This window comes from Odocoileus virginianus, chromosome 22, assembly GCF_023699985.2.
Source record: "Odocoileus virginianus isolate 20LAN1187 ecotype Illinois chromosome 22, Ovbor_1.2, whole genome shotgun sequence".
Classification (NCBI taxonomy): Eukaryota; Metazoa; Chordata; class Mammalia; order Artiodactyla; family Cervidae; genus Odocoileus; species Odocoileus virginianus.
This window is the reverse complement of record NC_069695.1, coordinates 32,239,313-32,263,337: the sequence shown is the minus strand read 5'-3', so window position 1 is coordinate 32,263,337 and position 24,025 is coordinate 32,239,313. Positions and strand designations below refer to the sequence as shown.

Below are 24,025 nucleotides of genomic sequence, written 5' to 3'. Positions count from 1 at the left end.
TAGATTTAACCTCTGTATTGAGGATACATATATATGAAAAAAGTGAAAGTGTTAGTTGCTCAGTGGTGTTCAACTCTTTGCGACCCCATGGACTGTATGTAGCCCACCAGGCTCCTTTGTGCATGGAATTCTGCAGGCGTGAATACTGGAGTAGATTAGCCACTCCCTTCTCCAGGGGATCTTCCTGACCCAGGGATCTAACCTGGGTCTCTTACATTGCAGGCAGATTCTTTATTATCTGAGCCATTGGGAAAGTATATACCCATTCAAATAAACATTTTATTAGTTGTTAACATATGTCATTGTTTACTAAGTGCATGAAGTTTTTATCTGAGGTTATCCCTAATCTGAGTAGCCAAAAGTGGAAAAAAATTAAGCTACATTAATCTTTCTCATGCTTCTTTCTGTAAACTTCATGGTTTTTTGATATAGCTAAGTACTATGGTCAGAGTTACCACATAATAAGGAAATTCACAGGTACCATGAATTAAGAGTGTCATTTGTATATGAAGACAGGTTGCCTACAGTCATCCTTTTTAAAGAAAATTATTTTAACTTTTCCTTTTCTCTAGCCCTCCTCTGCCTCCCCAAATTTATGTGTTTGCAGAGCAAGTAATTTGAGTGGTGGTATGGGTATCTCTGAAGAAATTAAAACACAGGGAGCTCTAGCTTGTATATTTGCACAACAGAGTATTCCGTGCTAATCCCATTGTCATTTTTACAGAATTAACTTGGAATAATTGTGCTACTTTTAAAAATTTATTGGACTATTAAAAATATCATAAAAGGCTTACTATGAGAACAAAAAGATACAATACTTGTAAGGAAAAGTATGTTGTAGGTCCTCAGTAAATGTTAATTCTCCCTTAAGAAGATGAGTCATCTGGCCAAATCAATTCATTAAGACTTTGTGGAATGTAGTAGTGGTGAAATGAGCTTCCAAAGAAAGTAAAGATTTCAGAATTTGAACGTCAAAGGGTATAGGCAAAAGAGTAGTGGGTATTCCAGGAAGTAGCTGTATATGTGGATGAAAATTGACGAGTTAGGAGATACAAACTGAATATAGTTAGTTTGGCTACAGTGTAAAATGTGTAAAACGGGAATAAAGATTGAATTGTAAGGCTCTGTTGTGGAGAGCCTTGAATGCCAGGTGAAAGTGTGTAATTTATCAGTACTTGGTAGGCATCCAGTAACTTTGGAACTGTTATCAGAAGAGTCATAATCAAGACATACGGAGAAGGCAATGGCAACCCACTCCAGTACTCTCACCTGGAAAATCCCATGGACAGAGGAGCCTGGTAGGCTGCAGTCCATGAGGTCGCTAAGAGTCGGACACGACTGAGCAACTTCACTTTCACTTTTCACTTTCATGCATTGGAGAAGGAAATGGCAATCCCCTCCAGTGTTCTTGCCTGGAGAACCCCAGAGACGGGGGAGCCTGGTGGGCTGTTGTTTGTGGGGTCGCACAGAGTTGGACATGACTGAAGTGACTTAGCAGCAGCAGCATAATCCAGACATAACTATATGATTATTTTCAGGTCTGTGCTATAGATGAGTTTGATGAGCAGGGAAAAGGGGGGACTAATAGTTTTCTTCCAAACTGGGAGTAAAGAATTGAACCAAAGTTAGGCTAACTAGATACTCTTACATTATTGTATTTGTCTTTGTTTTTTTAAGAGTATAAATGGTCCTGAGAGTGAATGGGTTTTAAAAGCTTTATTTGGAATTAGAGTATCGTAACTCTGGGAGAGGTTCTTAGATTAAATTTGTAATTTTTACTTCTTTAGTCACAGAATATTAAGACATACTGCAGTCATTTGTACCAGCCGATCTTTGAATGTGCGAGCCACTGTCTGCAGAAGCAATTCTCTTGAAGATGAGGAGGGCAGAGGAGGCAATATGCTAGTCTTTGTGGATGTGGAAAATACCAATACTGTAAGTTGGTTTAAAAATAAACTTTGTTTTTAATAATGAACTTTTTTCCTTCACAAGACAGTATAAGCTAGGAATTTAGGGAGTGTTCATTTTGAATAGAATATAAAAATATCCTACTTCTCAATTTGCTTTTGTGGTTTTATCCTTTAGCGCTTCAAATAAAAGGATCTAGTGGTATTAATATGCTGCATAGTTGTATGATATATAGCCATGCATACCAGTAATTCAACCCAAAAGAGATCTTATAAAATGCTTTCTAGTCTCACCATTGAGAATGTCTTTTGATGTAATTAAATTTACAAAGTTCTATTAGAATTTCACATTCAGTAGTAACTTGATAATCCCTCACTTACACATTTCCAACAGTACCATTTCCTTTATATAAAGCATTTCAAACATTTTATTTACCATTCCTGTTTATGTACTCTAAATATAAAAATGAAAATCTTGAAGGAAGGGAATGTGATCTTATTAAAATAGAATTTTAGCTTCAGATTGATTCAGTTTAGATACCTATTTGAATTGTTATTACTTCTGTAATGTCCTTTTTCTTTCAACTCCAAAAATTTGTTAAGGTCAGTTTGTTTGGTTATCTTCCCCCAAATCAGTATTTGTAATAGAAAGAATGTCTGGATAATTTGAAATTAGCTCTTATTAAGGAGAATAAAAAAATTGCATGCAGTTTAAATAAATATAGTTGATTGTATTTTGGGATTCTGTTCTTTGTTGCTTTTTTGCCTTAATAAGAATGTGATAGAAAGATGAGAAAAAATAAAATGAAAACCATAAAAAAAATAAAATCAAAACCATAGTTTTGATTAAAAATTGATAAATAATTTTTGATAAATAACTCAGTATGATAGAGTCTAATAACTGAATGCCTTTCAATATTTAAAAATTTGCCACCAGAAGTATATTATAATTAAATCTGTTTCTTGGATAGGTGATGACTTACCTGTTTTCAGAATGTTTGTGGAGGAGTTTAAATAATTGCTATTACTGGCAATTACTGAAATATATAGTGTTAATTTATTTCAGAATAAAAATTGCACCTTATGTTAACTGATAGTGACTTGGCAGCAGTATCCTTCTCAGTAGAATATACTAAACGAGTGCTTCTAAATCCTGAATGACTCTCTTTACTTCTTTTTGATAGAGTGAAGCAGGTGTGAAGGAATTCCATATAGTACAAGTATCAAGCAGTAGTAGACACTGGAAGTTACAGAAGTCTGTAAATCTCTCTGAAAACAAAGGTTTGTGCTTTTTCCCTTTTCAGAATAAATTCTGATATCTTTATTAGTTGACTTTTCTTCAGAACAGTACCAGAATGTAATAAGATTATTGGTGCCTTTCTTATAATTAACTTTTTAAAGCATTAAATTGTGCATTCATTACATTGCATGATTTTTAATGGAACTACTCATCTTAATTGATGAGTTCCCATCTTTTTATTCCACATCTTTTCTATTTGTATATATATATATATTTTTTTAATTCTGTTGTGGAACTTCCCTGGTGGTCTAGTGGTTAAGACTTCACCTTCCACTTCAGGGGGTACAGGTTCGATCCCTGATTGGGGAGCTAAGGTTCCACATGCCTCTCGTAGCTAAAAAGCTAAAACATAAAACTGAAGCAGTACTGTAACAAATTCAATAGCGACTTTCACAAATGGTCTGCCAACAAAAATAAAAATCCAGTTGTAAAATTAGTGCTTGGATACATGGTCACAGTCAAAATTTAAAACAGTACAGAAGCATATAGACTAGTTTCTCGTTGTTTCCTTTACTGTTGGTAAGCTGATTTTTCTGTGTATAATCATACTTGTATGTTGATTGGCTTTTCTGTGTATTTTCAAGCCCATATAACACTTAAAAGAACATGCACACTTGTGATACATATTGTCTAATTGTTTTCCAAAATATTTCTATCATTTTATCATCTTGCCAGTAATATGAGAGTGCTTAGTGCTTGTCAGAATAGCTGGCAAAATGATACTTACTCTTTCTAGAAAGAATTGTACATGTATTTAAAAGATTAAAATAATGTTTAAACCCTTACCTAGCCTCACAGTAATCCTTATTTTTGGAAATTATACAAAGGAATTAATTCAAAAATATAAGAATATTCATATATTCAGAGCAGTTTATTGCAGGGTTATGTTTAATAGGGAAAAATCGAATGTATCTTTAATGTGAATTAAGCTACAACTCATCTTGTCATTAAAATAAATAAGCTTTTAAAATGTGTCTGTAATATAGTGGGAAAACACATCATGGCAAACTATGTGCATATAATAATATTGATATAAATTATCCACATGAAAAAATACTGATAGGAAATGAAATGATGGAGTGGTGGGGTTGTGTACTCCCTGGCTCCCAGATTCTAAATTTTCAAAATTTCTGTTTATCTGTATGAACATGAATTTCAGAAAGATTTAATCTTACCCTTTTAAAGAATTGAATGAGATTTGCTTCATTGAAAGAAAAGCAAAGATGTTTTCAGTCAGTCAATTCAGTTGCTGAGTCATGTCCGACTCTTTGTGACCCCGTGGACTGCAGCATGCCAGGCTTCCCTGTCCATCACCAGCTCCCAGAGCTTGTTCAAACTCTTGTCCATCGAGTTGGTGATGCCATCCAACCATCTCATTCTCTATCGTCCCTTTGTCCTCCTGCCTTCAATCTTTCCCAGCACTGGGGTCTTTTCTAGTGAGTCAGTTCTTCGCATCAGGTGGCCAAAGTATTGGAGTTTCAGTTTCAGCATCAGTCCTTGCAATGAATATTCAGGACTGATTTCCTTTAGGTTTGACAGGTTGGATCTCCTTGCAGTCCAAGGGACTCTCAAGAGTCTTCTCTAGCACCGAAGTTCAAAAGCATCAATTCTTCGGCACTCAGCTTTCTTTATAGTCCAATTCTCAACATCCATACATGACTACTGGAAAGACCATAGCTTTGACTATACGGACCTTTGTTGGCAAAGTAATATCTCTGCTTTTGAATATGCTGTCTAGGTTGGTCGGAGCAAGCGTGGTTTTTTTTTTTTTTTTTTGCGTGTTTTAATTTCATGACTGCAGTCACCATCTACAGTGATTTTGGAGCCCAGAAAAATAAAGTCAGCTACTGTTTCTGTTGTTTCTCCATCTGTTTGCCATGAAGTGATAGGACCAGATGCCATTAAACATTATTTCTAATGATGAACTGTTTTCTCGTTTGACTATAGAAATCTGAATAATGAACTAGCTTTTACCATGTTACAAACGGAGAAAGATCTTTGAAATTTTCTCTTTTCTTTTCCTAGATGCCAAACTTGCCAGTAGGGAGAAGGGAAAGTTTTGTTTCAAGGCAACACAATGTAAGGAAGAAGAAGGTAAATTCATTTTAGTGTCACACTTTCTTAAATGGTCATTTTCTATTTCATGCCAATGATATGATTAGTTTATTCTCCTCCATTTTTTAGTTACGGAGGTCTCAGAAAAATACACCTTTGCAGATATCATCTTTGGAAATGAACAGGTATGCAAGTAAACCTAATAGTGTTTGACATTTATAGTTCTGGAGTATCTTGACTGTTTTGGCAAAACTGTTACTCTAGTAATCTCTAAATTCTTTGGTGGATGAACATGTCAGCTTTGTTGAGTTTTGCAACTTGATGTCATGCCCCCAAGCAAATAAAAATGCTATATGTAATATGCCATTTTAATTAGTAATTTAAAATTAGCTTTCTTTTAGAGTGTAAGATACTCAGGAGATAAATTTAGTCCTTGGCATTTAAAAAAAGGAACAGGATTATATGAAGGAACCTATCTATTTGGAAAAGTGGTCACAGTGGAACATACAGATGATGATCCCTTGGATTTGGGAATATCAAACGGTTCTGAGACCCAAATAATAAGCTATTTGTAATTTTGTTTTTTGGTAATGAGATAACTGTGAAAAATTTTTGTAATTTTCATAATGAGCGAGCTATGTGAACAATGGTTTACCAGAAAAAAGTTCATGTCTGAGGGGGAAAATCTTATGAATTTGTTAATATTTAATAATTAACTTGGAAGCTTAACATCTACTTAACATAGTATATAATGCAGGAAATTAAGTGTTGAGATTCTACAGTGAAACACAGTATTTCATTAACTAGGGGAAATTCTGTAGTTCTGACTCTGTTAAAAATCTTTTCTCTTATTCTCTCCCTTCAAGTGTAAAAGTCAAGTTAATGCTCATAACTTCATTTGAGTTGTGTTTCATTGGGTATCACCTAGTCTTCTAAGTATTTGATTAGGAAATACTTGTTATTTTTAATAGTAAAAAAAAATATTTTAATAGGAAAAAAATTTAAAAAATTTTATTTTTAACAATTTACTTTTTTTTTAAACTGAAGAATAATTTGCGATATTTTGTTAGTTTCAGGTGTACAGCAAAGTGATTCAGTTATATATACATATTTATATATATGTTGTTCTTCATATTCTCAACAATTAACTTCCTATTTTCTTTGAATACCCATTTGTCTTCCCTGGATACTTGGAAGGTCCAAGTTAATGTCATGGCAGTCTAGATTTAAGATTCAGGGTAATTTGAAGCAAATGTTTTAGATGTTCAGGCATTAGGGTGGCCTTCTTATATTCAACCAAATTGATAAGAAATGTGTAAGTTGTAGAAATATAAATTTTGACAGGGTATATTTAATTGAAAACACATATAGACAAGTGATTTTCTTTTAACAGATAGTAAGTTCAGCAAGCCCATGTGCAGATTTCTTCTATAGGAGTTTATCCTCTGAATTGAAGAAACCACAAGCCCAGTCTTTGGTGCATACAGAAAAACAGTCAGTAGAGGATGTTATGAGATTAATCCAGAAGTGCAATGAGGTGGATTTGAATATTGTGGTGTTGTGGAAGGTATGTGTTGTTAAGTTATTTCAGCAAGCCTCATTTATACTTGATTCTTAAGCTGAACAGTAAATTTAAGCTATTGTGTATATTTTTTCTGCTTAAATTTTCCAGTTTGAGTTTGAAAGCTGTTTTATAACTTTTTGTTAACAGTTCAGATGACTTTTTTTTTTTTTGCCTAAAGGAAAAAAAATTCATTCAAATTAAATGACTTTGTTCTGTTACTTATTACTTACAAGAGGTACTGAGAATATTGTAAAACATGATAAGCTCCACTAAAGCAAAGTGCTATTATTAAACTCTTTATTGTGGGCATTTTCAAACTCTGTAAAAGGAAAAATAACACCACGTACCTCTAGGTACCCATTACTCAGGCTCTAGCAGCCGCTAATTTGCTGCTGTTCATTTTTCACCTGTATTCCATTAGCTCCTTTACTTTATTTTACCTTCCTTTATTTTTTATGCTGTACTATATATTTTTAATGACCATAATATTTCATCTATAAAAGCATTTTGTAAACTGCTTTTCTAGCAGATGAGGACTTTCTTGTTTAATATAACCCTGCCATATGATTATCTCACCCTAATTAACAGAAATTCTTTATAATTACCTAATTGTTGGTCTTTGAGATTTTCCAGATTGTTTGAAAATATCATTTTAATTAAAAAAAAAATCAGATTAAATGCCATCTACACATACACATGGCAGACTAGAATGAGGTAATTTAGGTATTGGTCTCCCCTAAGGTTAACTGAGGGTTTCATCCCTGGGTTGGGAAGTTCCCTTGGAAGAGGGCGTGGCAACTCATTCCCGTATTCTTGCCTAGAGGATCCCTACAGACAGAGGAGCCTGGCGGGCTACAGTCCATGGCATTGCAAAGAGTCGGACATGACTGAAGTGACTTAGCACACACGCAAAGTTAACTAACTATAATACAGAGATTTATTTTTCACAGTATACCCTTTTTTATCTTAAGTATGTGTTTTTAGAAATGATTCTACACTGAAATTTAGGGTCTTGCCTAGGGATATTCACCTGAACTATGTGAAGAGGTTTTATTTTTGTATTGTCTAATACAGAGGCCTAACATTGGGACATGTTCATGTTAGATGATTGGAACATGCATTTTAAATTGATTCACATGTTCTAGCGTGTTCTTTTTACTAAGCTGTACATTTTAAAATAAACTTTCTTGAAACCGAGTGGGCTTTACATGAGTTCCAATAACAGTTCTTAAGCAAATTGACTTTTGTTGATTACAGAAGGTGAAGATGCTTAATGCTTAAAGGATAAATTACACACTGTTATCTTGAAATCAAATGTCCTTGAAGCTTTGAGTCAAGAAAATTCTATTTTTAGCCTCAGGAGCATTGCCTCTTTATGTAAACCAGCCATCATTAAATGTATAATAGACCATGAGCATTTGTAGCTGTCACCCCACAGATTGCTGCCATGTAACAATTGTAATATAGCCAAGACAGGACCTTGAGTAATGTATGCGTATTCTGTACTTATTGCTGAGCCCACAGTAACCTTGGTTGGAGGGGTGAGTTATCATTTTAAAAATCACCCTGAATGAAAATCAACTACTACTATTGCTGGTCACATGAAGAAGAAAACTACCCAAGATTGTGATGCTCCTTAGTTAGGGAATGGAAGTTTGAATAGATTAAAGGATGGGATATTGTCTGGTAGTGGCTAGTATCTGTGGTAAGTTTGTGATTCAGCTCATTTGAGAAAGTGACTAGTAGATTTTCCTTAGTGAGGGCTCTGGATAATGCCCACATGATCCCCTTGACTGAAAGAAAACTTGACAATTCATTTAAGTTGTGGAGTGGATGCTTATGGAACATAGCACTCTAATAAAATATGATTCAGAAGAAAGCTAAGACCTTGGACAGCATTTTTCTTTAAAAAATAAATTAGTTGTAAGGGGCTATAATGAAAGTGTTACTCACTCAGTTGTGTCCAACTGTGCAACCCCATGGACTGTAGCCCCCCAGGCTTCTCTGTCCATGGGATTTTCCAGGCAAGAATACTGGAGTGGGTTGCCATGCCCTTCTCCAGGGGGTCTTTCCAACCCAGGGATTGAACCCAGGTCTCTTGTATGGCAGGCAGATTCTTTACCAACTGAGCCACCAGGGGAAGCCCAAGGGGTTGTATAATACAGCTTCTAATTGCTTTTAACCAAAAATAAAAGTTTGTTTTGAAAAACAAAGACTTTGTGCAGGAGAGACTGCATTATAGGGTTAAGCATGATTTTTTTTTGATCCCTTGAGACCACTGAAAGAGATGTATGTCCCGTGTCAGGACTTTATCAGCTGTCATCCTCTCGATTAAAGGTCACTTCATCAAATATTTATTTAACTCCTCCTGCATTTCTCAGTTGTGCGTGGATGGATGCTAAGCAGGCCCTGGGCCTGCCTGGGCCTTAACTTAGTGCAGCACTTCTCCAAGTGTGATCAACGGATGGCAAATTGCCACATGTGATAAGTATAGAAATTGAAAATAAACATTTTAGGAATGTTTACAGCATTTGACTAAGTAATTTTGAATCTGTTGAGTCTAATAGTTAAAAAACATTGGGCTTGTCAAAAAAAAAAAAGGAATTTAACCATCTGTATTTGCGTAATGTGACGTTAAGTGTATCAGAGCCATTTAGAGATTTTATTTTCTCCAGGACAGAAAAAGTTTAAGAAGAAGAATTACATGCTGGAATAAGTTTTAATATAGATTAAATCAGGCCATTGTATAAGAAGAAAAAAGCCCCCCCCCCCTTTTTTTTTAAAGCTTACATACTTAAAGTTCTCCAAGGACATGGCATTTCCACTTACAGGATTTACAGTTGTATACTCACTGATTCTGCTCTACTATGTGGTAACTCTGGTGCATCTTAGAAGCACAACTATAAGAAAAAGGCTTCTGCCCGCATATTGTCAATCCAGTAAAGAAAAAAGCTTGTGTTATGGTATAGCACTGTTCTTTTAGGCTAGCTTCTTAAGCACTCTAGAGAAGATTGGGAAAGTTTTCAAGATTTGTTTCTCGAATATCCAGGCCAACTGTTTTATATTGAGACAGAGCAGATTTTGACAGATACTTTATTGATTGAATGAATGAATGAAAGTTAGAAATGCTGACACAGTCATGAATCTTGGTATTTGATAGATATTAGCTGTAACACCTCCACTTTCCAGCAGATTTTGCCTTGGTTACTTTTGAGGTTGACTGCCAAGCAGGGGTAACACTTTTGTGTTTTGTTCTTAGGCTTATGTAGTGGAAGACAGTAAGCAGCTTATTTTGGAAGGTCAGCACCATGTTGTTCTTCGCACTATTGGAAAAGAAGCTTTTTCATATCCTCAGAAACAGGTAATGACATGTTTTGGGGCCTCCTGTGAACTTGTGGGGGTTTTTGTTTGGTTGTTTTGTGTTTTTGAAGGTGTCTGATTTCTGCAAGCTTTTGTTTATTTATTTTTATTTTTTCCCATTTATTTTTATTAGTTGGAGGCTAATTACTTTACAATATTTTGTAGTGGTTTTTGCCATACGTTGACATGAATCAGCCATGGATTTACATGTATTCCCCATCCCGATCCCCCCTCCCACCTCCCTCTCCACCCAATCCCTCTGGGTCTTCCCAGTGCACCAGACCCGAGCACTTGTCTCATGCATCCAACTTGGGCTGGTGATCTGTTTCACCCTTGATAATATACATGTTTCGATGCTGTTCTCTCTAAACATCCCACCCTCGCCTTCTCCCACAGAGTCCAAAAGTCTGTTCTGTACATCTGTGTCTCTCTTTTTCTGTTTTGCATATAGGGTTATCATTACCATCTTTCTAAATTCCATATATATGCATTAGTGTACTGTATTGGTCTTTATCTTTCTGGCTTACTTCACTCTGTATAATGGGCTCCAGTTTCATCCATCTCATTAGAACTGATTCAAATGAATTCTTTTTAATGGCGAGTAATATTCCACAGTGTATATGTACCACAGCTTCCTTATCCTTTCGTCTGCTGATGGACATCTAGGTTGCTTCCATATCCTGGCTATTATAAACAGTGCCGCGATGAACATTGGGGTGCACGTGTCTCTTTCAGATCTGGTTTCTCGGTGTGTATGCCCAGAAGTGGGATTGCTGGGTCATATGGCAGTTCTATTTCCAGTTTTTTAAGAAATCTCCACACTGTTCTCCATAGCGGCTGTACTAGTTTGCATTCCCACCAACAGTGTAAGAGGGTTCCCTTTTCTCCACATCCTCTCCAGCATTTATTGCTTGTAGACTTTTGGACAGCAGCCATCCTGACTGGCGTGTAATGGTACCTCAATGTGGTTTTGATTTGCATTTCTCTGATAATGAGTGATGTTGAGCATCTTTTCATGTGTTTGTTAGCCATCTGTATGTCTTCTTTGGAGAAATGTCTGTTTAGTTCTTTGGCCCATTTTTTTGATTGGGTCATTTATTTTTCTGGAATTGAGCTGCAGGAGTTGCTTGTGTATTTTTGAGATTAATCCTTTGTCTGTTGCTTCGTTTGCTATTATTTTCTCTCAGTCTAAGGGCTGTCTTTTCACTTTGCTTATAGTTTCCATTCTTGTGCAAAAGCTTTTAAGTTTCATTAGGTCCCATTTGTTTATTTTTGCTTTTATTTCCAATATTCTGGGAGGTGGGTCATAGAGGATCCTGCTATGATTTATGTCAGAGAGTGTTTTGCCTATGTTCTCCTCTAGGAGTTTTATAGTTTCTGGTCTTACATTCAGATCTTTAATCCATTTTGAGTTTATTTTTGTGTATGGTGTTAGAAAGTGTTCTAGTTTCATTCTTTTACAAGTGGTTGACCAGTTTTCCCAGCACCACTTGTTAAAGAGGTTGTCTTTTTTCCATTGTATATTCTTCTGCAAGCATTTATACTGAGATTTGAGTTGGGGGTTGGTGGCAGAAAGCTGATTAAAATTCAAAATGAACATAAATTGATTTTGAAGTTCACTAGCCCTTAATAAGAGCATTAAGATGCATTTGTGATCCTGGAGTTTCCTAAGATATACTCTTTATTGAATCTCGAACTCATAGTTATAAAAAGAATTGACTTGCATGAGAGGACGGAATCCTCTATCTTACCTTGCTTGTTGTTCAGCAGGCCCACGCCATTGCAGAGCTCCACGGGGCTGGTCACGTAGCGTAAAGGAGGGCCTCTGGAGGTGTGCAGCAGCTGATAGTACTGTTTGTTTTCTTAGTTCTCCTAAAGTACTGTTGAATCTTATCAAAAGTTCTCATTATATATATATAAATAAAATTTAAGCATATTTAGTCCTGTGACTCAAATAGTGACCTTGTATTGTGTTCAGAAATAATTCATTCTAATTGTCATGCTTTTCTCCCCATTATTTTTGACAACTTGTAGTTTGAAATTTTGAAACTTAAAGAGAAAATCTTATAAAGCTTTTCTCAGACCTTTCACTCAGGTTCACCACTGGTTAACATTTTGGCTTATTTGCTTATCTGTTAATGTACATATTTATTTTTTTCTTCATCGTTCTTAGATTATCCCTTCCAAGTAAGTTGCAGACATCTTGCCTATCTGCCCCTAAATACTTGACTGAGAGAGTATTCCTGAAGACACAGACAATTTTCTCCATAATCACAAAAACCATTCAGGAAGTTTAGCATTGATGCAGTACTCATATATACAGTCTAAATTCAGATGTCATCAATGGTCTTGGGTATAAGACTTGGTTTGCTTTTTTCCCATTCAGAATCAGTCCAGGATGGTGCATTGTGTTCACTTCAGTCTCTTCAGTCTCTTTTAATCTGGAACATTTTCTGAACCTTTATTTTTCAGTTATCATGTAGACATTTTTGAAGAGCCTTAGCCAGTTATTTTAAATATAGAATAATACTTTGAATATTTCTTATGATCAAACTAAAGTTACACATTTTTGACTGAAATACTTCCTAAGTGATGTTATATCCCTGTCAGTGTATTACTTCAGAAGGCACATGAGGGTCTCCCCTGATGGTCCAGCAGTTAAGACTTTGCCTTTCAATGCAAGGGGTTGGTTCGAGCCCTGGTTGGGGAGCTAAGATCCCACATGCCTCAGTGCCAAAAAACCAGAACATAAAACAAAAGCAATATTTGTAACAGATTCAATAGAGACTTTAAAAATGGTCCATGTCAAAAATTAAAAAAAAATAAAAAGCCATTTGATATTAATTCATCCCATTATAGGTGATGGATCATTTGATTAAGATATTACCTGCCATGTTTTTCCACAGTATTACTATTTTTCCTTTTTATTTATAAGAAGAAGTAATTGTGGGGAGATAATTTGGGACTATGTAAATGTCTGATTTCTCATCAAAGTTAGGTATACTAGCTTTACATTCCATTGGTAATAATATAATTTGAATTGATTTTTACTTTAGTGATGACTAATGGTAATTTTCTGTTAGGTTAATGAAGATATATTTAACCCCAAATCTGTTTCTTACTTTAAGAAAGTTGTTTTTCTCAAACTGATTTGATTAATTAAAAATCTCATTTTATTTATAAATTGTCATATTTTGATAATTTGGAAAGGCAAGATTTTCATTTATAAAATGAAACAAAGTGTTCTGTATAAAATTTACTCATGTTATATTCCCATTTTACAAAAATACTGTCTAGGGCATATCCATTTTATTTCTCTGTATTTCACTTTTGAAATATTTTACATGATTAGCTGAGTTGTGAGCTGTGGCATGTTCATCATATTGAGGATAATATATATGGAGTTTAGAGACTTTTAGATTGATGACCTAGTGGAATTTACTTGCATAACTTGATAAACTTTAGCTTACTTATAAAACAGGAGAGTATTTTATATCTTGCCTCTCTTGTGATGGAACTCTGTCTTGGGGTATAACTGTCACCCTTATTGGAAAAAACTACTGTACAAATTGTTCAGCACTTATTGTGAAAATTGTTGCTGCTTTTAAGCTGAGGGAGAGGGAAACTTTTGTCAGTATTCCCTTGGTAAATTAGCTTCAGGTTTTTGGTATCCTTTTATGGCTGTTGTTCATGTGTTTGCCTCCTGGTAGGTGGTATGTAGAGATTTATTCAATATAGTTTAGAAGTCTCAAATAACAGCTTGTTTATCTTAGATGATTATACTATGTTAAACAATAGGATATTTTTTGAACTTTTTATTAAAGTTTTACAAAAATGCAGAAGAGTGACTTTTCACAAATTGAAGAACACTCCAGTATAAGCAGGACCCAGATTAAGAAAGGGAATATGACGTGCACTTCAGAAGTTCGGCTCCTTCTGGCTTTCAGCCACAAGTTTTTCCTTCTCCAGAGTAAACCCCTACAGTCACCTTCTCACTCATAAGTCAAAAACAAATTTGAATATTGCTTTTGAAGCTGTATAAATCAAGGATCAGCAAACTTTTTCTGAGAAAAGCTGGATAATAAACATTTCTGACTTTGCTGGCCAGAAGGTCTTTGTCAGAATTACTCATCTCTGTTGTCCAAAAGCAGCCATAGCCAGTATGTAAACAAATGGATGTGGCTCTGTTTCCATAAAACTCTCTTTACAAAGACCAGAGGCAAGCTGGCTTTAGCCCATGGGATATGGTTCGCCAGTCCTGGGTGTAGATCAGATTCCAACTAGGCTACCAAGAAATTAAAAAACAAAATTTTCTGATGGTAAAGGAAAACAGAGAAAAAATTAATCAAGGAAGAGGACTTCCATGGTGGTCCAGTGGTTGGGAGTCTGCCTATCAATGCAGAGGACATGGGTTTGATCCTTGGTCTGTGATGATACCACAGGCCTGGGGACAACTGGGCCGGTGAGCCACAACTGCTGACGCCCATGCCCCTGGAGCCTGTGCTCCACAGCAAGAGAACCCACTGCAGTGGGAAGCCTGTGCACTGGAACTAGAGAGGAGCCCCCACTCACTGCGGTTAGAGGAAGCACACCCACAGCAAGGAAGACCCAGTGCAGCCATAAGTAAATAAGGAGAATATTTTTAAAAACTCACGAAGCAGATGATAGCCTGAGTACTAAGCAGTTTTATTAGATGAGAACCACAGCAACTTTTGAAATTGTTATTATTGTGAACCCTTTTTTATATATGAGGAAATTAAGTCTTGAAGTATTAAATAACTTACCCAGGATCATAGAACTATTATGTGTGATAGTTGGATATCAAGTTAACACCAGCACATAATAGAGAATGAATAAATGATTACAGATCCTAATTTTTTATCGTAGGTTGTATTGCACATGATTCCTACTGTTTGTTAGTTTTTACAGCAGAAAAAACATTGTACATGCTTTACTTTATTTCCACTGGTTTTTTTTTTTTTTTTAATTTCTACTGGTTTTAAGCTTTTGTTTGTATCTGTTATACCTTATTTTAAGAAGGCAGTGTTTTCATTGTCATATTTTTTCTTTTCTCAGGAGCCACCAGAAATGGAACTATTAAAATTTTTCAGGCCAGAAAACACTACAGTTTCCTCAAGACCATCAGCAGAGCAGCTTTCTAATCTTATTAAAACGAGTCTTCACTATCCAGAATCATTTAATCATCCCTTTCATCAAAAAAGGTTTGAGATGTATTTTTGTTAAAAATTTTCTGCAGTGTACCCACATGTATGTGCATGCAAACACATCAACACATTTATTAATACCATTAACAAAAACATTGAAGAAATCTAGAATAATATTGAGTATACAGAAATTGCCATTAAGTAATTTACCCATTACTATGGTTATTATTACTGTAATTAAGAGATGGATATTTCCTCAGCCAATTAGTTGTCAAAAGTTTTCTTTTGATGAATATATTTATCATTAAGTCAAAAAGAAGGAAAAAAATAGTATATTATTTTGTTTTTGTTTTAGATACAGAATAAACCTAAGACATGACTATGGTATAGATTCATCAAACAGTTTAAATTTAGACAGCATCATTGACTTAAGGTTTCCTAAGTGTTAAACTTTTGGGGGGATGATGTATTTATAATTTTGATAAATAGCTTGATTACATAAATTTAAGGTTCTAAAATAAAAGGTCCTAAGTCAGGTGATACTTCAAAAAGGAGCTGGTTTGCAGATAGAAAACAAGATGGAGTGAAGTCTGTTAGAACCAGTCTGTAAGTTAGAATTGAAGGTGTAAGTTTTGGTGAAGTCACTGTGGGTAGGGGTAGGGAAGAGGTGGGATAGAACAAAAGAGAATGGTGACCATAGAACAGTGGTATTGGAGAGATGAGCTAAGGAAAAAGGAGTCCGTCAAGAAGAATGGTTGAGAAGTAGCAGTCAAAGAATTAGGAAGACAAGACCAGTGAGTAGAAAGTGGGATCACAGAGGTGGAGCGAGAGCAGTTCAAGGAGAGGAAAGTGGCTACCAGTTTTGAGTGCTGCAGAAAAGTCGTTTCATTGGTTCTGACAGTAAAGAAATCGTTCCTGATTTTGAGAAGACTATTAACTGTATGGGAGGTGGAAGCATGACACGGTAGGTTTTGAGGAGCGATGGGACTGGGAAGGAAGTAAGGATACTAGTGTAGACCACCAGCCTTTTAAGAAGCCTGACTGTGAACAGGGATCAGAGAATATCCTTCAGTGTGCTGTTTTCTTATTTAGAAGATATGGATTTATTTATGGTCTTGAAGGAAATGATAGGATGCAAGAAGGGCAACAAAACCCTTAATAGATGAAACGGTAACACTGAAAAGTGGCAGGATTAGCTTTGGACAGAAAGATGAAAGTAGGGAGAAAATTTTAACAAATTTGCACATGCCTCCCTTTTAGAGAGTTTGTAGGAATGAGGTTAAGTACTCAAAGTTCTCTAGGAAATAAGAGGAGAAAGGGTAGAGAATTTTTAAAAGTGAAATTTGAGGATAACTACTGAGAGGAATGAGAAGCTGGCTGAGAACACACAAAGTGCTGGGCAAAACGAAGACCTTTACAGAGACTTAGGAGCATCAGAGATATCTAAAAAGTAACTTGAATGGTGCTAACCATTTTTAAATCTTTTTATTGTGAAATATAACACATAAAAAGTGAAGTCACTCAGTCGTGTCCAACTCTTTGCCCACCATACTGTAGCCTACCAGGCTCCTCCGTCCATGGGATTTTCCAGGCAAGACTACTGGAGTGGGTTGCCATTTCCTTCTCCAGGGGATCTTCCCTATCCAGGGATCGAACCCAGGTTTCCCACATTATAGGCAGACGCTTTACCATCTAAGTCACCAGGGAAGTATAACACACAGAAAAGTTCTCAAAACTGAAAACGTGTGACCACAGTGATTCTTTTTCACAAAACTAATACCCAAAAAATCATATCTAGGGAAGAAATTTAAAAATTGCTAGCAATCTCAGCAGCAGCAGCAACAATCTCAGAAGCCCCCTGAGTACTTGCTGTCCATCCCCAGTATTAGCAGTCATCTCTTTGCTCCTCTTTCATTATAATTTTCCGACCAAGTTTATATCTCTGTATTTTGATTTTTGTGGGGTTTTTGAACTTTATTGTATAAGTGGTATTATACAGAGTTTATTCTTTTTATGCCCAGTTTCTTTCAAACTAGTTTTACTAATTCGTACATCCCACTAGTAGTACGTGGGAGTTCCTTCTGCTGATACCTTCACCAATACTTTCTGTTGTCAGACTTTTAAAAATTTTAGCCATTTAAGTTATTTTTAAATACTTTTGGTCTTAAATATTTGTCTAGGTCTTAATTGCTCGGTACTCAGTCTGTGTGCCTTTGACTGACAGAGGCATGCTGAGGTCACTTGGGGAAATTTTTTAAAAAATACAGAGGCTTTGATCCTACTCCCAGAGATTCCCGTTTGATGGGCCGAGGGTGGGGGGCAGGACATCCAGAGTTCCTGAAGATCTCCAGGTGATTCTCATGTGCAGCCAAAGCTAAGGAAAGAAATGTTTTATCCCTACTGAACCTATCTTGACCTCACACGCTTCCATAGATAGTTTTGATTCCACAATGTTTCATTTTACCTCACACTTCTGCTTTGTCCCTAATTATCAAACCCTGTCCTGCTTCATGTATTTCCTGAACATCTTAGATTCCACAGTGCTGCTTACTGTTTAAAACCTGGGCTGTGTGTTAGAGGCTGGAACATGTAGGACTTCTCCATGTGATTTTGTTAGGGTTGAAAAGCATCATAGAAACTTGGTAGTGCAGGGAAGTATGTAAAACAGGATAGATTTGATCAAACTAAAGCAGAACAGTGAGCTAAAATAAAGCACCACAGAACTCAAACTGTGCATGGAAGTATGTGAAAGCAAGGAAGGCTCAAGAAGGATGACATACAGCAGTTTCTTCCAACTTGGCTGCACATTAGAATCACCTGGAGAATTTTTAAAATCCTGATGTTCAGGCCAGTTAAATCGGAACCTCTGGGAGTAGGACCCAGGTGTCTGTATATTTTAAATAAATCCTCAGATTGCCACAATAATGCTTTGTGAGACACCACTCCAGAATTCAGTAGCTTACAGGGTATTTAGTCCCACGCTCATGGGTCTGCAGAGCATCGACAATTTCACTGATTCTCCTTCAGGTTGTGGGTTGGTTGGATTCCTGTCTGTGCACATGTATTTTGGGGGTCAGTCCAAATGGGCAGCAACTAGCTATTCTTCTCATGGCATATCTCTGAAGTACAGAAAGTGAGCCACGTTGCAGTAGCACATTTAAAGCTTCTGCTTGCGTCAGTCATTATTACTCCATTGGCCAAATAGCCTCTCCTTCACCGTCAACAAAGATGATCCCCCATCACACAGCTGGAAGGTGAGGGGAGTGAATAATTGTTAAACAATCATCACCATTACCAGAGTAATCAGGGTTGAGAATCGGTGAAATAGAGGTCAAATGACTGGATATACCTGTGAAACTGAAGATCAGAAGCATAACTGAGTGAGAGAGCTGGCGATTGTGGTCAGTGAGTGGAAAAGCTGAGGAGTATTTCAGAGGTAGTTATTTTAGGTGACTAAAAAAAGTTCACAGTTAAGTCATGAAAGATAGATGACTGAGTTTTGAATACTCTTGGTGGTTATGGATGTGATAGATCAAGGGTTTGAGAAGGAGCTGAATAAATTGTCTACCTAAACAGTGAAGTTCACCAAAAAGATGACAAAATTCAGGATTGAAAAGAAGAAAGCAAACTCATGCAGAAGTGTGTAATAAATGAAACCGGTAAGATGATGTGGAAGAGAAGCCCTGTGCAGTGCTTTCTATCTAGGTGGCAGGCCTCTGCTTGACCCACATAGTAGATGAATCAAGGGTGGGGTGGGGAGAAGCGGATGCTTCCCTCAGTCTTTACCTCAGATATTTCAAAATGCTTATCCCTTCCCCTGCCCCAAGGAATCTCTGTTGCACTAAGTTACGTTCCCTGGTTTAGTTTGTCAGTTTGAGGGCAAAGAAAAAGAATAAAAACCTTGGAGTAGTTTATGACAAAAGTGGAGGTTTTTTTATAGGAGAGAGAGGAGGAAGAACTCAGCAAGTGGTATGAACTATATTAACGAGACATTCTGGCCTGAGATGCGGAAGATACTGGAAGATAAACAGTATCTGTTGTGGCGAGGCCTGTAGAGGCAGCTGTGTCCTTAGCCAGATTTCAATTAAAGTGAGATGTGGACACATAAAGAGAAGAGACTGAGGATCTGGAGGAATGTTCTTAATGCCGTGGGGAGGGGGGCCGTGGGACAGGAGGCGACTTGGCCACAGCAGTGGGACACGGGGCAGCAAGGGAATGAGAATATGGGAAAGAGCAAAGCGTCACACTGGGCTTAGCTGCCATAGCTCCTCACAATAAGAAGTCATGTTAAATAGTGTTTGTAAAGCTTTTGAACTTGTGCTAGGCATTATTGTCAGCGTGTAGCATATTTGATCTTACCCAGCCACAAGAAACTCAGGAGATAGGTAAAGTTATTATTCCCAGGTTACAGTTGAGGAAACTGAGAAACAGAATTGTTGAACTGACATGTGAATCCTAGCAGTCTGACTCTAGAACTCATGCCTTTAATAATACCAGATTTTAGTGGTGGGGGAATGGTTAGCAGTTTGGTCTCAAGGCACTGTTTTTGGCTTATCAGATGAGCGTTTTAGAAAGGCTGTTGTGTGAAGCAGTGACTTTTGAAAGGTGGTCCCAGAGCAGCAGCAGTTGGGAACTTACTAGAAACATAGATTTTGGGCCCCACCCAACCCTTCTGAATGAGAAACTCTGGGGATGGAGCCCAGAAGTCTCTTTTATCAAGCATTCCTGTGACTGGTGCACGTTGTAGTGGGAGGATCACATGTCAGGTATGAGAAACACCCAGGTGAAGATTGGTTTACATCACAACGCTAATTCAGAGGTGATTAGTAAACCAAGAGATGCAGTGACTTGAACTTGTAAGGAATGTGAATTTTGAGTGAAGTCACCAGCCTCCAGAGCTGTGTGGGAGACAGAATTGATAGGAATTTGTGACGAGTAGTAAAAAGTTGGGGATAGGGGGCTAATGAGGCAGTAGCCCCCATTCCCACTTTAAAAAAAAAACAAACACTTGGGGTGATGCCTAAGCTTTGCTGGGGAGATGAAGGTGCTATTCACTGAAACAGTGATGGAGGAAGAAGAGGAGTGAAGATAATGACTTCGGGGTTAGGAAGCATCCAGATGTCCTCATTTCTTCTTTCACTGCAAGCATTTAGATAGAGCATGGAGGATTTGAGGCTCAAATGGTAACACTGTTAGAGTTCCTGAGGTTTTGCTTTGGGTTACAAGTTCCGTGACTGGAATCTAACTTGATGAGGGGCTCTAGACTGGACCCCCGTTCGTTAGTCTTGGTTGTCCTCCATTCCTGTGAGAAGTTTGTGGGGGAGGTAAGGGTGTAGCACCAGTATCATCTAAGGATGAGTTTTTGAAAGTATCTTAGTTTTTTGTCTAGGGAAATCTGTTATTTGCAGTGTGGTTTAGAAAGCATTCCTTAGTAAGGGGATATAAAATTTCTGAGAGCATAAAATATATTATCTGAGCAGAATTTTAATATTGTGTGAGCTCATAAGATTTTTTTTTTACTATCTCTTTACTATTGTTCTTTATGTTAATAGGGTAAAATATTTTAAATAATAGTATGTAACCAGGCTTCATTTGTGCATAGATAATGTTCATTTATTACATTCTTAATATGTACTCTGCACCAGTCTGTTCTTAGGTCCTCTTCTCTCACTCCCTGTCCTTTTTCCTGTGTTTTAGTGACTTATGATCATAAAGTGAGATCAGAAGCTAGGTTAACTGAGCAAATATGTCTACTTGAGAGGGCTTTTCTCATAACTTGCTATACAGAAATAATTCATAGTTTCCCAAGCATGATGGCTTCTGCGCAGATTTGATAGGATAGCAAATGTCAGTCTAGGCCAAGTTCTCAAAGTTAAGTAATTTTTGAGAAACGCAAAGAACAGCATTAGTTGTTGGCATTTTCACGATTTTTTCTCCCCTCCATTTATCTTTCTTAGTTGCAGTTGTTTCCTTCTGTTTTTCATTTTGGGAAATAACCACTTAGGAACATTTTGGTTACTTTTAAAGATTAGCTTTAATAAAAGGAAATAAAAATGGTTTTGTGAATGTATATATTCTAATATTTAGTATTCAAGCATTGTATTAATATGTTTTACTTCTTATTTATGTAAATCATTTGGCTTGAGTGATTTTAGAACTCAATTTTTTTCCCTTACTTGAATATAATTGTTTTTGAAGATCTTATGCCGCTAGGTAATTGTAAGTTTTATTTGCAAGAAACTGTTTTTGTTTTCAATACCCCATTAATCTTTTTTGGTTTTTCTTTTCCACAGCCTTTGTTTAGTACCAGTGACCCTTTTACTTTCCAATTGTTCCAAGGCCGACGTCGATGTAATAGTTGATCTTCGGCATAAAACAACAAGGTAAAGATTTATTTAGGGCAGGCTTGTTTTGTAGTTAAAGATTGAGTTGAAGGTAGTTTAATATTTCTAAATTATGCAAATAATTATCTAATATAGACAGAGTTTACTCAGACATGCCCTTTTTTGTTTGGTATTAAGAAGTGTTAGCAAAGGGACTTGCCGACTCTGCACTCCCAAGGCAGGCATTCCAGGTTCTGTCCCTGGTCGGGGAACTAGATCCCACATGCCACAGCTAGGATTGAAGATCCTGTGTGCTGCAGCTAAGACCTGGCACAGCCAAATAAGAAAAAAAGAAGTGTTAGACAAGAGTTACAGAGATTTGTCTTAGCATTTCAGTAGTCAGAAATGAAAAGTGGTTTCCAAAAGCAGCAATTCTGGCCAGAGATGACAATTTTTATAAAAGCTTGTTGGTGATAAAGAACTCTAAACTTGAAAATCAGTAAGTTCATGATAGAAGTTTTTTTGTCTTGTTTTCTGATTTATAAAATAATGCTTAACAGCAAAAAAAAAAAAAAAATGCAGGTCTGTACCAGCACTCTTAAGAGCTAGGTGCTTTTCAGAATTCAGAAAATGTGGAATCTATAGAAAAACTATGAAACATATGCTGATTATTAATTACAGTGTAACACTGCAAACAGGATCTGGGTCAGCTCTCTGAAATCCGAACATGTTTTGTGTATCATAAATTAATTAACCAATGTCTTATTGGTAGACACTGGGTTGCCTTCCATATTTCAATATTAAAAAGTCTCAGTATTATAACCATTCTTATATATACATTTATCTTTATGTGTGGAGAACCAGGTGGTTAAAAGCTCGGGTTTGAAATCAGGTTCCCTATTTACTGGCTGCTGTCGTGAGTGTTAAATGAGATAATTCATTCTTAGCATTAAGTCTAGAACATAGTAACTGTTAATAAATGTTAGTTATTATAGAAATAGTAATATTAGTTATTACTATTGATGTTATTATTAACAAACAGTTGGCATCATAAATAATTTCTAGAATTAGAGTTGCTGGATGAAAGGAATGTGTTACTGGGGCTTTGGGAAAAAATTCCTGAAGAAAAAAATACCCTTCAACTTACCCTTTTCCTCCTCCCTTAGCCCAGAAGCTTTGGAAATCCATGGATCATTTACATGGCTGGGACAAACACAATATAAACTTCAGCTTAAAAGCCAGGAGATTCACAGTTTGCAGCTGAAAGCATGCTTTGTCCACACAGGTGTTTATAACCTTGGAACTCCTAGGGTATTTGCCAAGTTATCGGACCAAGTCACAGTGTTTGAAACAAGTCAGCAGAGCTCCATGCCTGCCCTGATCATCATCAATAATGTGTGACAACTTACAGATTTGTACTGAAATCCACGGGAATCAGTTTTATTTTACTGAATGGGTTTTACAGCAGTATTTGAAATGCCTAACTTGTTCGGGAGGTTGGTGTTGGATCACTGCAGAATACTTTTGGTTTGTCTATTTGTTGATGATGCAAAGCACGTTGGACTGAGAATACTTAAATTCTTTTTTTTGTATTTCTTTAAACCCTGGTAATAATTTACACGCTCATAATACAGAATTTCAGCATATACATGCACCTTATTAAGCCCCATCTTAAAACCAGTGTCTAAGTCTGCTGTTACAGCTTACTGATGGTATATGAACATTAGGAGATGATTTGAAGGAAGAAAGGGCCTTGTTGGCAATACTCCTGTTAAGCCATTAGTCTATAAATTCCAGCTTTACTGTGAAGTTCTATAGAGTGTTAAATACACGGTTTCTTGTCTTACTTCACACAATTCTCTAAAATCAGTTTGAACTTTGGTTATGAGTCTTCATACTTCAGTATCTGGTCGTTCCTATGGCTTATACATAACTTTGTAAAAAGAAAAAAATTTTTTTCTGATGCTTTGAATATAGTTTTGAAAGGAGTATGACTTCCCCCCTCATTCATCTCAGCATAGAGTGCACTATTTCACAATATGAGATTTTTGTCATTTAAATTATCATATTCTTTATTATGTAACTTTAACAATTGAGTTGATCTGTTTAAAATATAAATCTACTCAAGTTAATTAAAAATAAGCTTTTAAAAAATGTATTATATTTATAACAAATGTACTGTAAATAGAATAAAGACATGCTATTCACTGTATAGATTTATTAGATGCCTTTAAAAAAAAATTTTTGAGAACTTAATATATTCTTTATTCAAAAGGAGTGCCAACCATATTATTATAGCAGGTAGCAGATGAGTTTCCTGAGAAAGCATTACCTTTGTTTCCAAAAGTGAA

General features: G+C 36.3%; 1 protein-coding gene across 6 annotated transcripts in view; it reads left to right on the top strand.

The window, feature by feature from the left end:
• TRAPPC8 (trafficking protein particle complex subunit 8) overlaps positions 1-23,252 on the top strand; it is an 84,347-nt gene extending 61,095 nt beyond the window's left edge. For all 6 annotated transcript variants that reach the window (XM_020902018.2, XM_070452786.1, XM_020902017.2 and 3 more), the window contains 9 exons: positions 1,788-1,935; positions 3,092-3,188; positions 5,233-5,301; positions 5,392-5,447; positions 6,656-6,829; positions 10,086-10,187; positions 15,263-15,408; positions 21,645-21,734; positions 22,841-23,252. In XM_020902018.2, coding sequence (XP_020757677.2) covers positions 1,788-1,935; positions 3,092-3,188; positions 5,233-5,301; positions 5,392-5,447; positions 6,656-6,829; positions 10,086-10,187; positions 15,263-15,408; positions 21,645-21,734; positions 22,841-23,075 — 1,117 coding nt within the window. In that variant the 3' untranslated portion in view covers positions 23,076-23,252. The remainder of the gene's footprint in view (positions 1-1,787; positions 1,936-3,091; positions 3,189-5,232; positions 5,302-5,391; positions 5,448-6,655; positions 6,830-10,085; positions 10,188-15,262; positions 15,409-21,644; positions 21,735-22,840) is intronic.
• Positions 23,253-24,025: the final 773 nt, after the last annotated feature.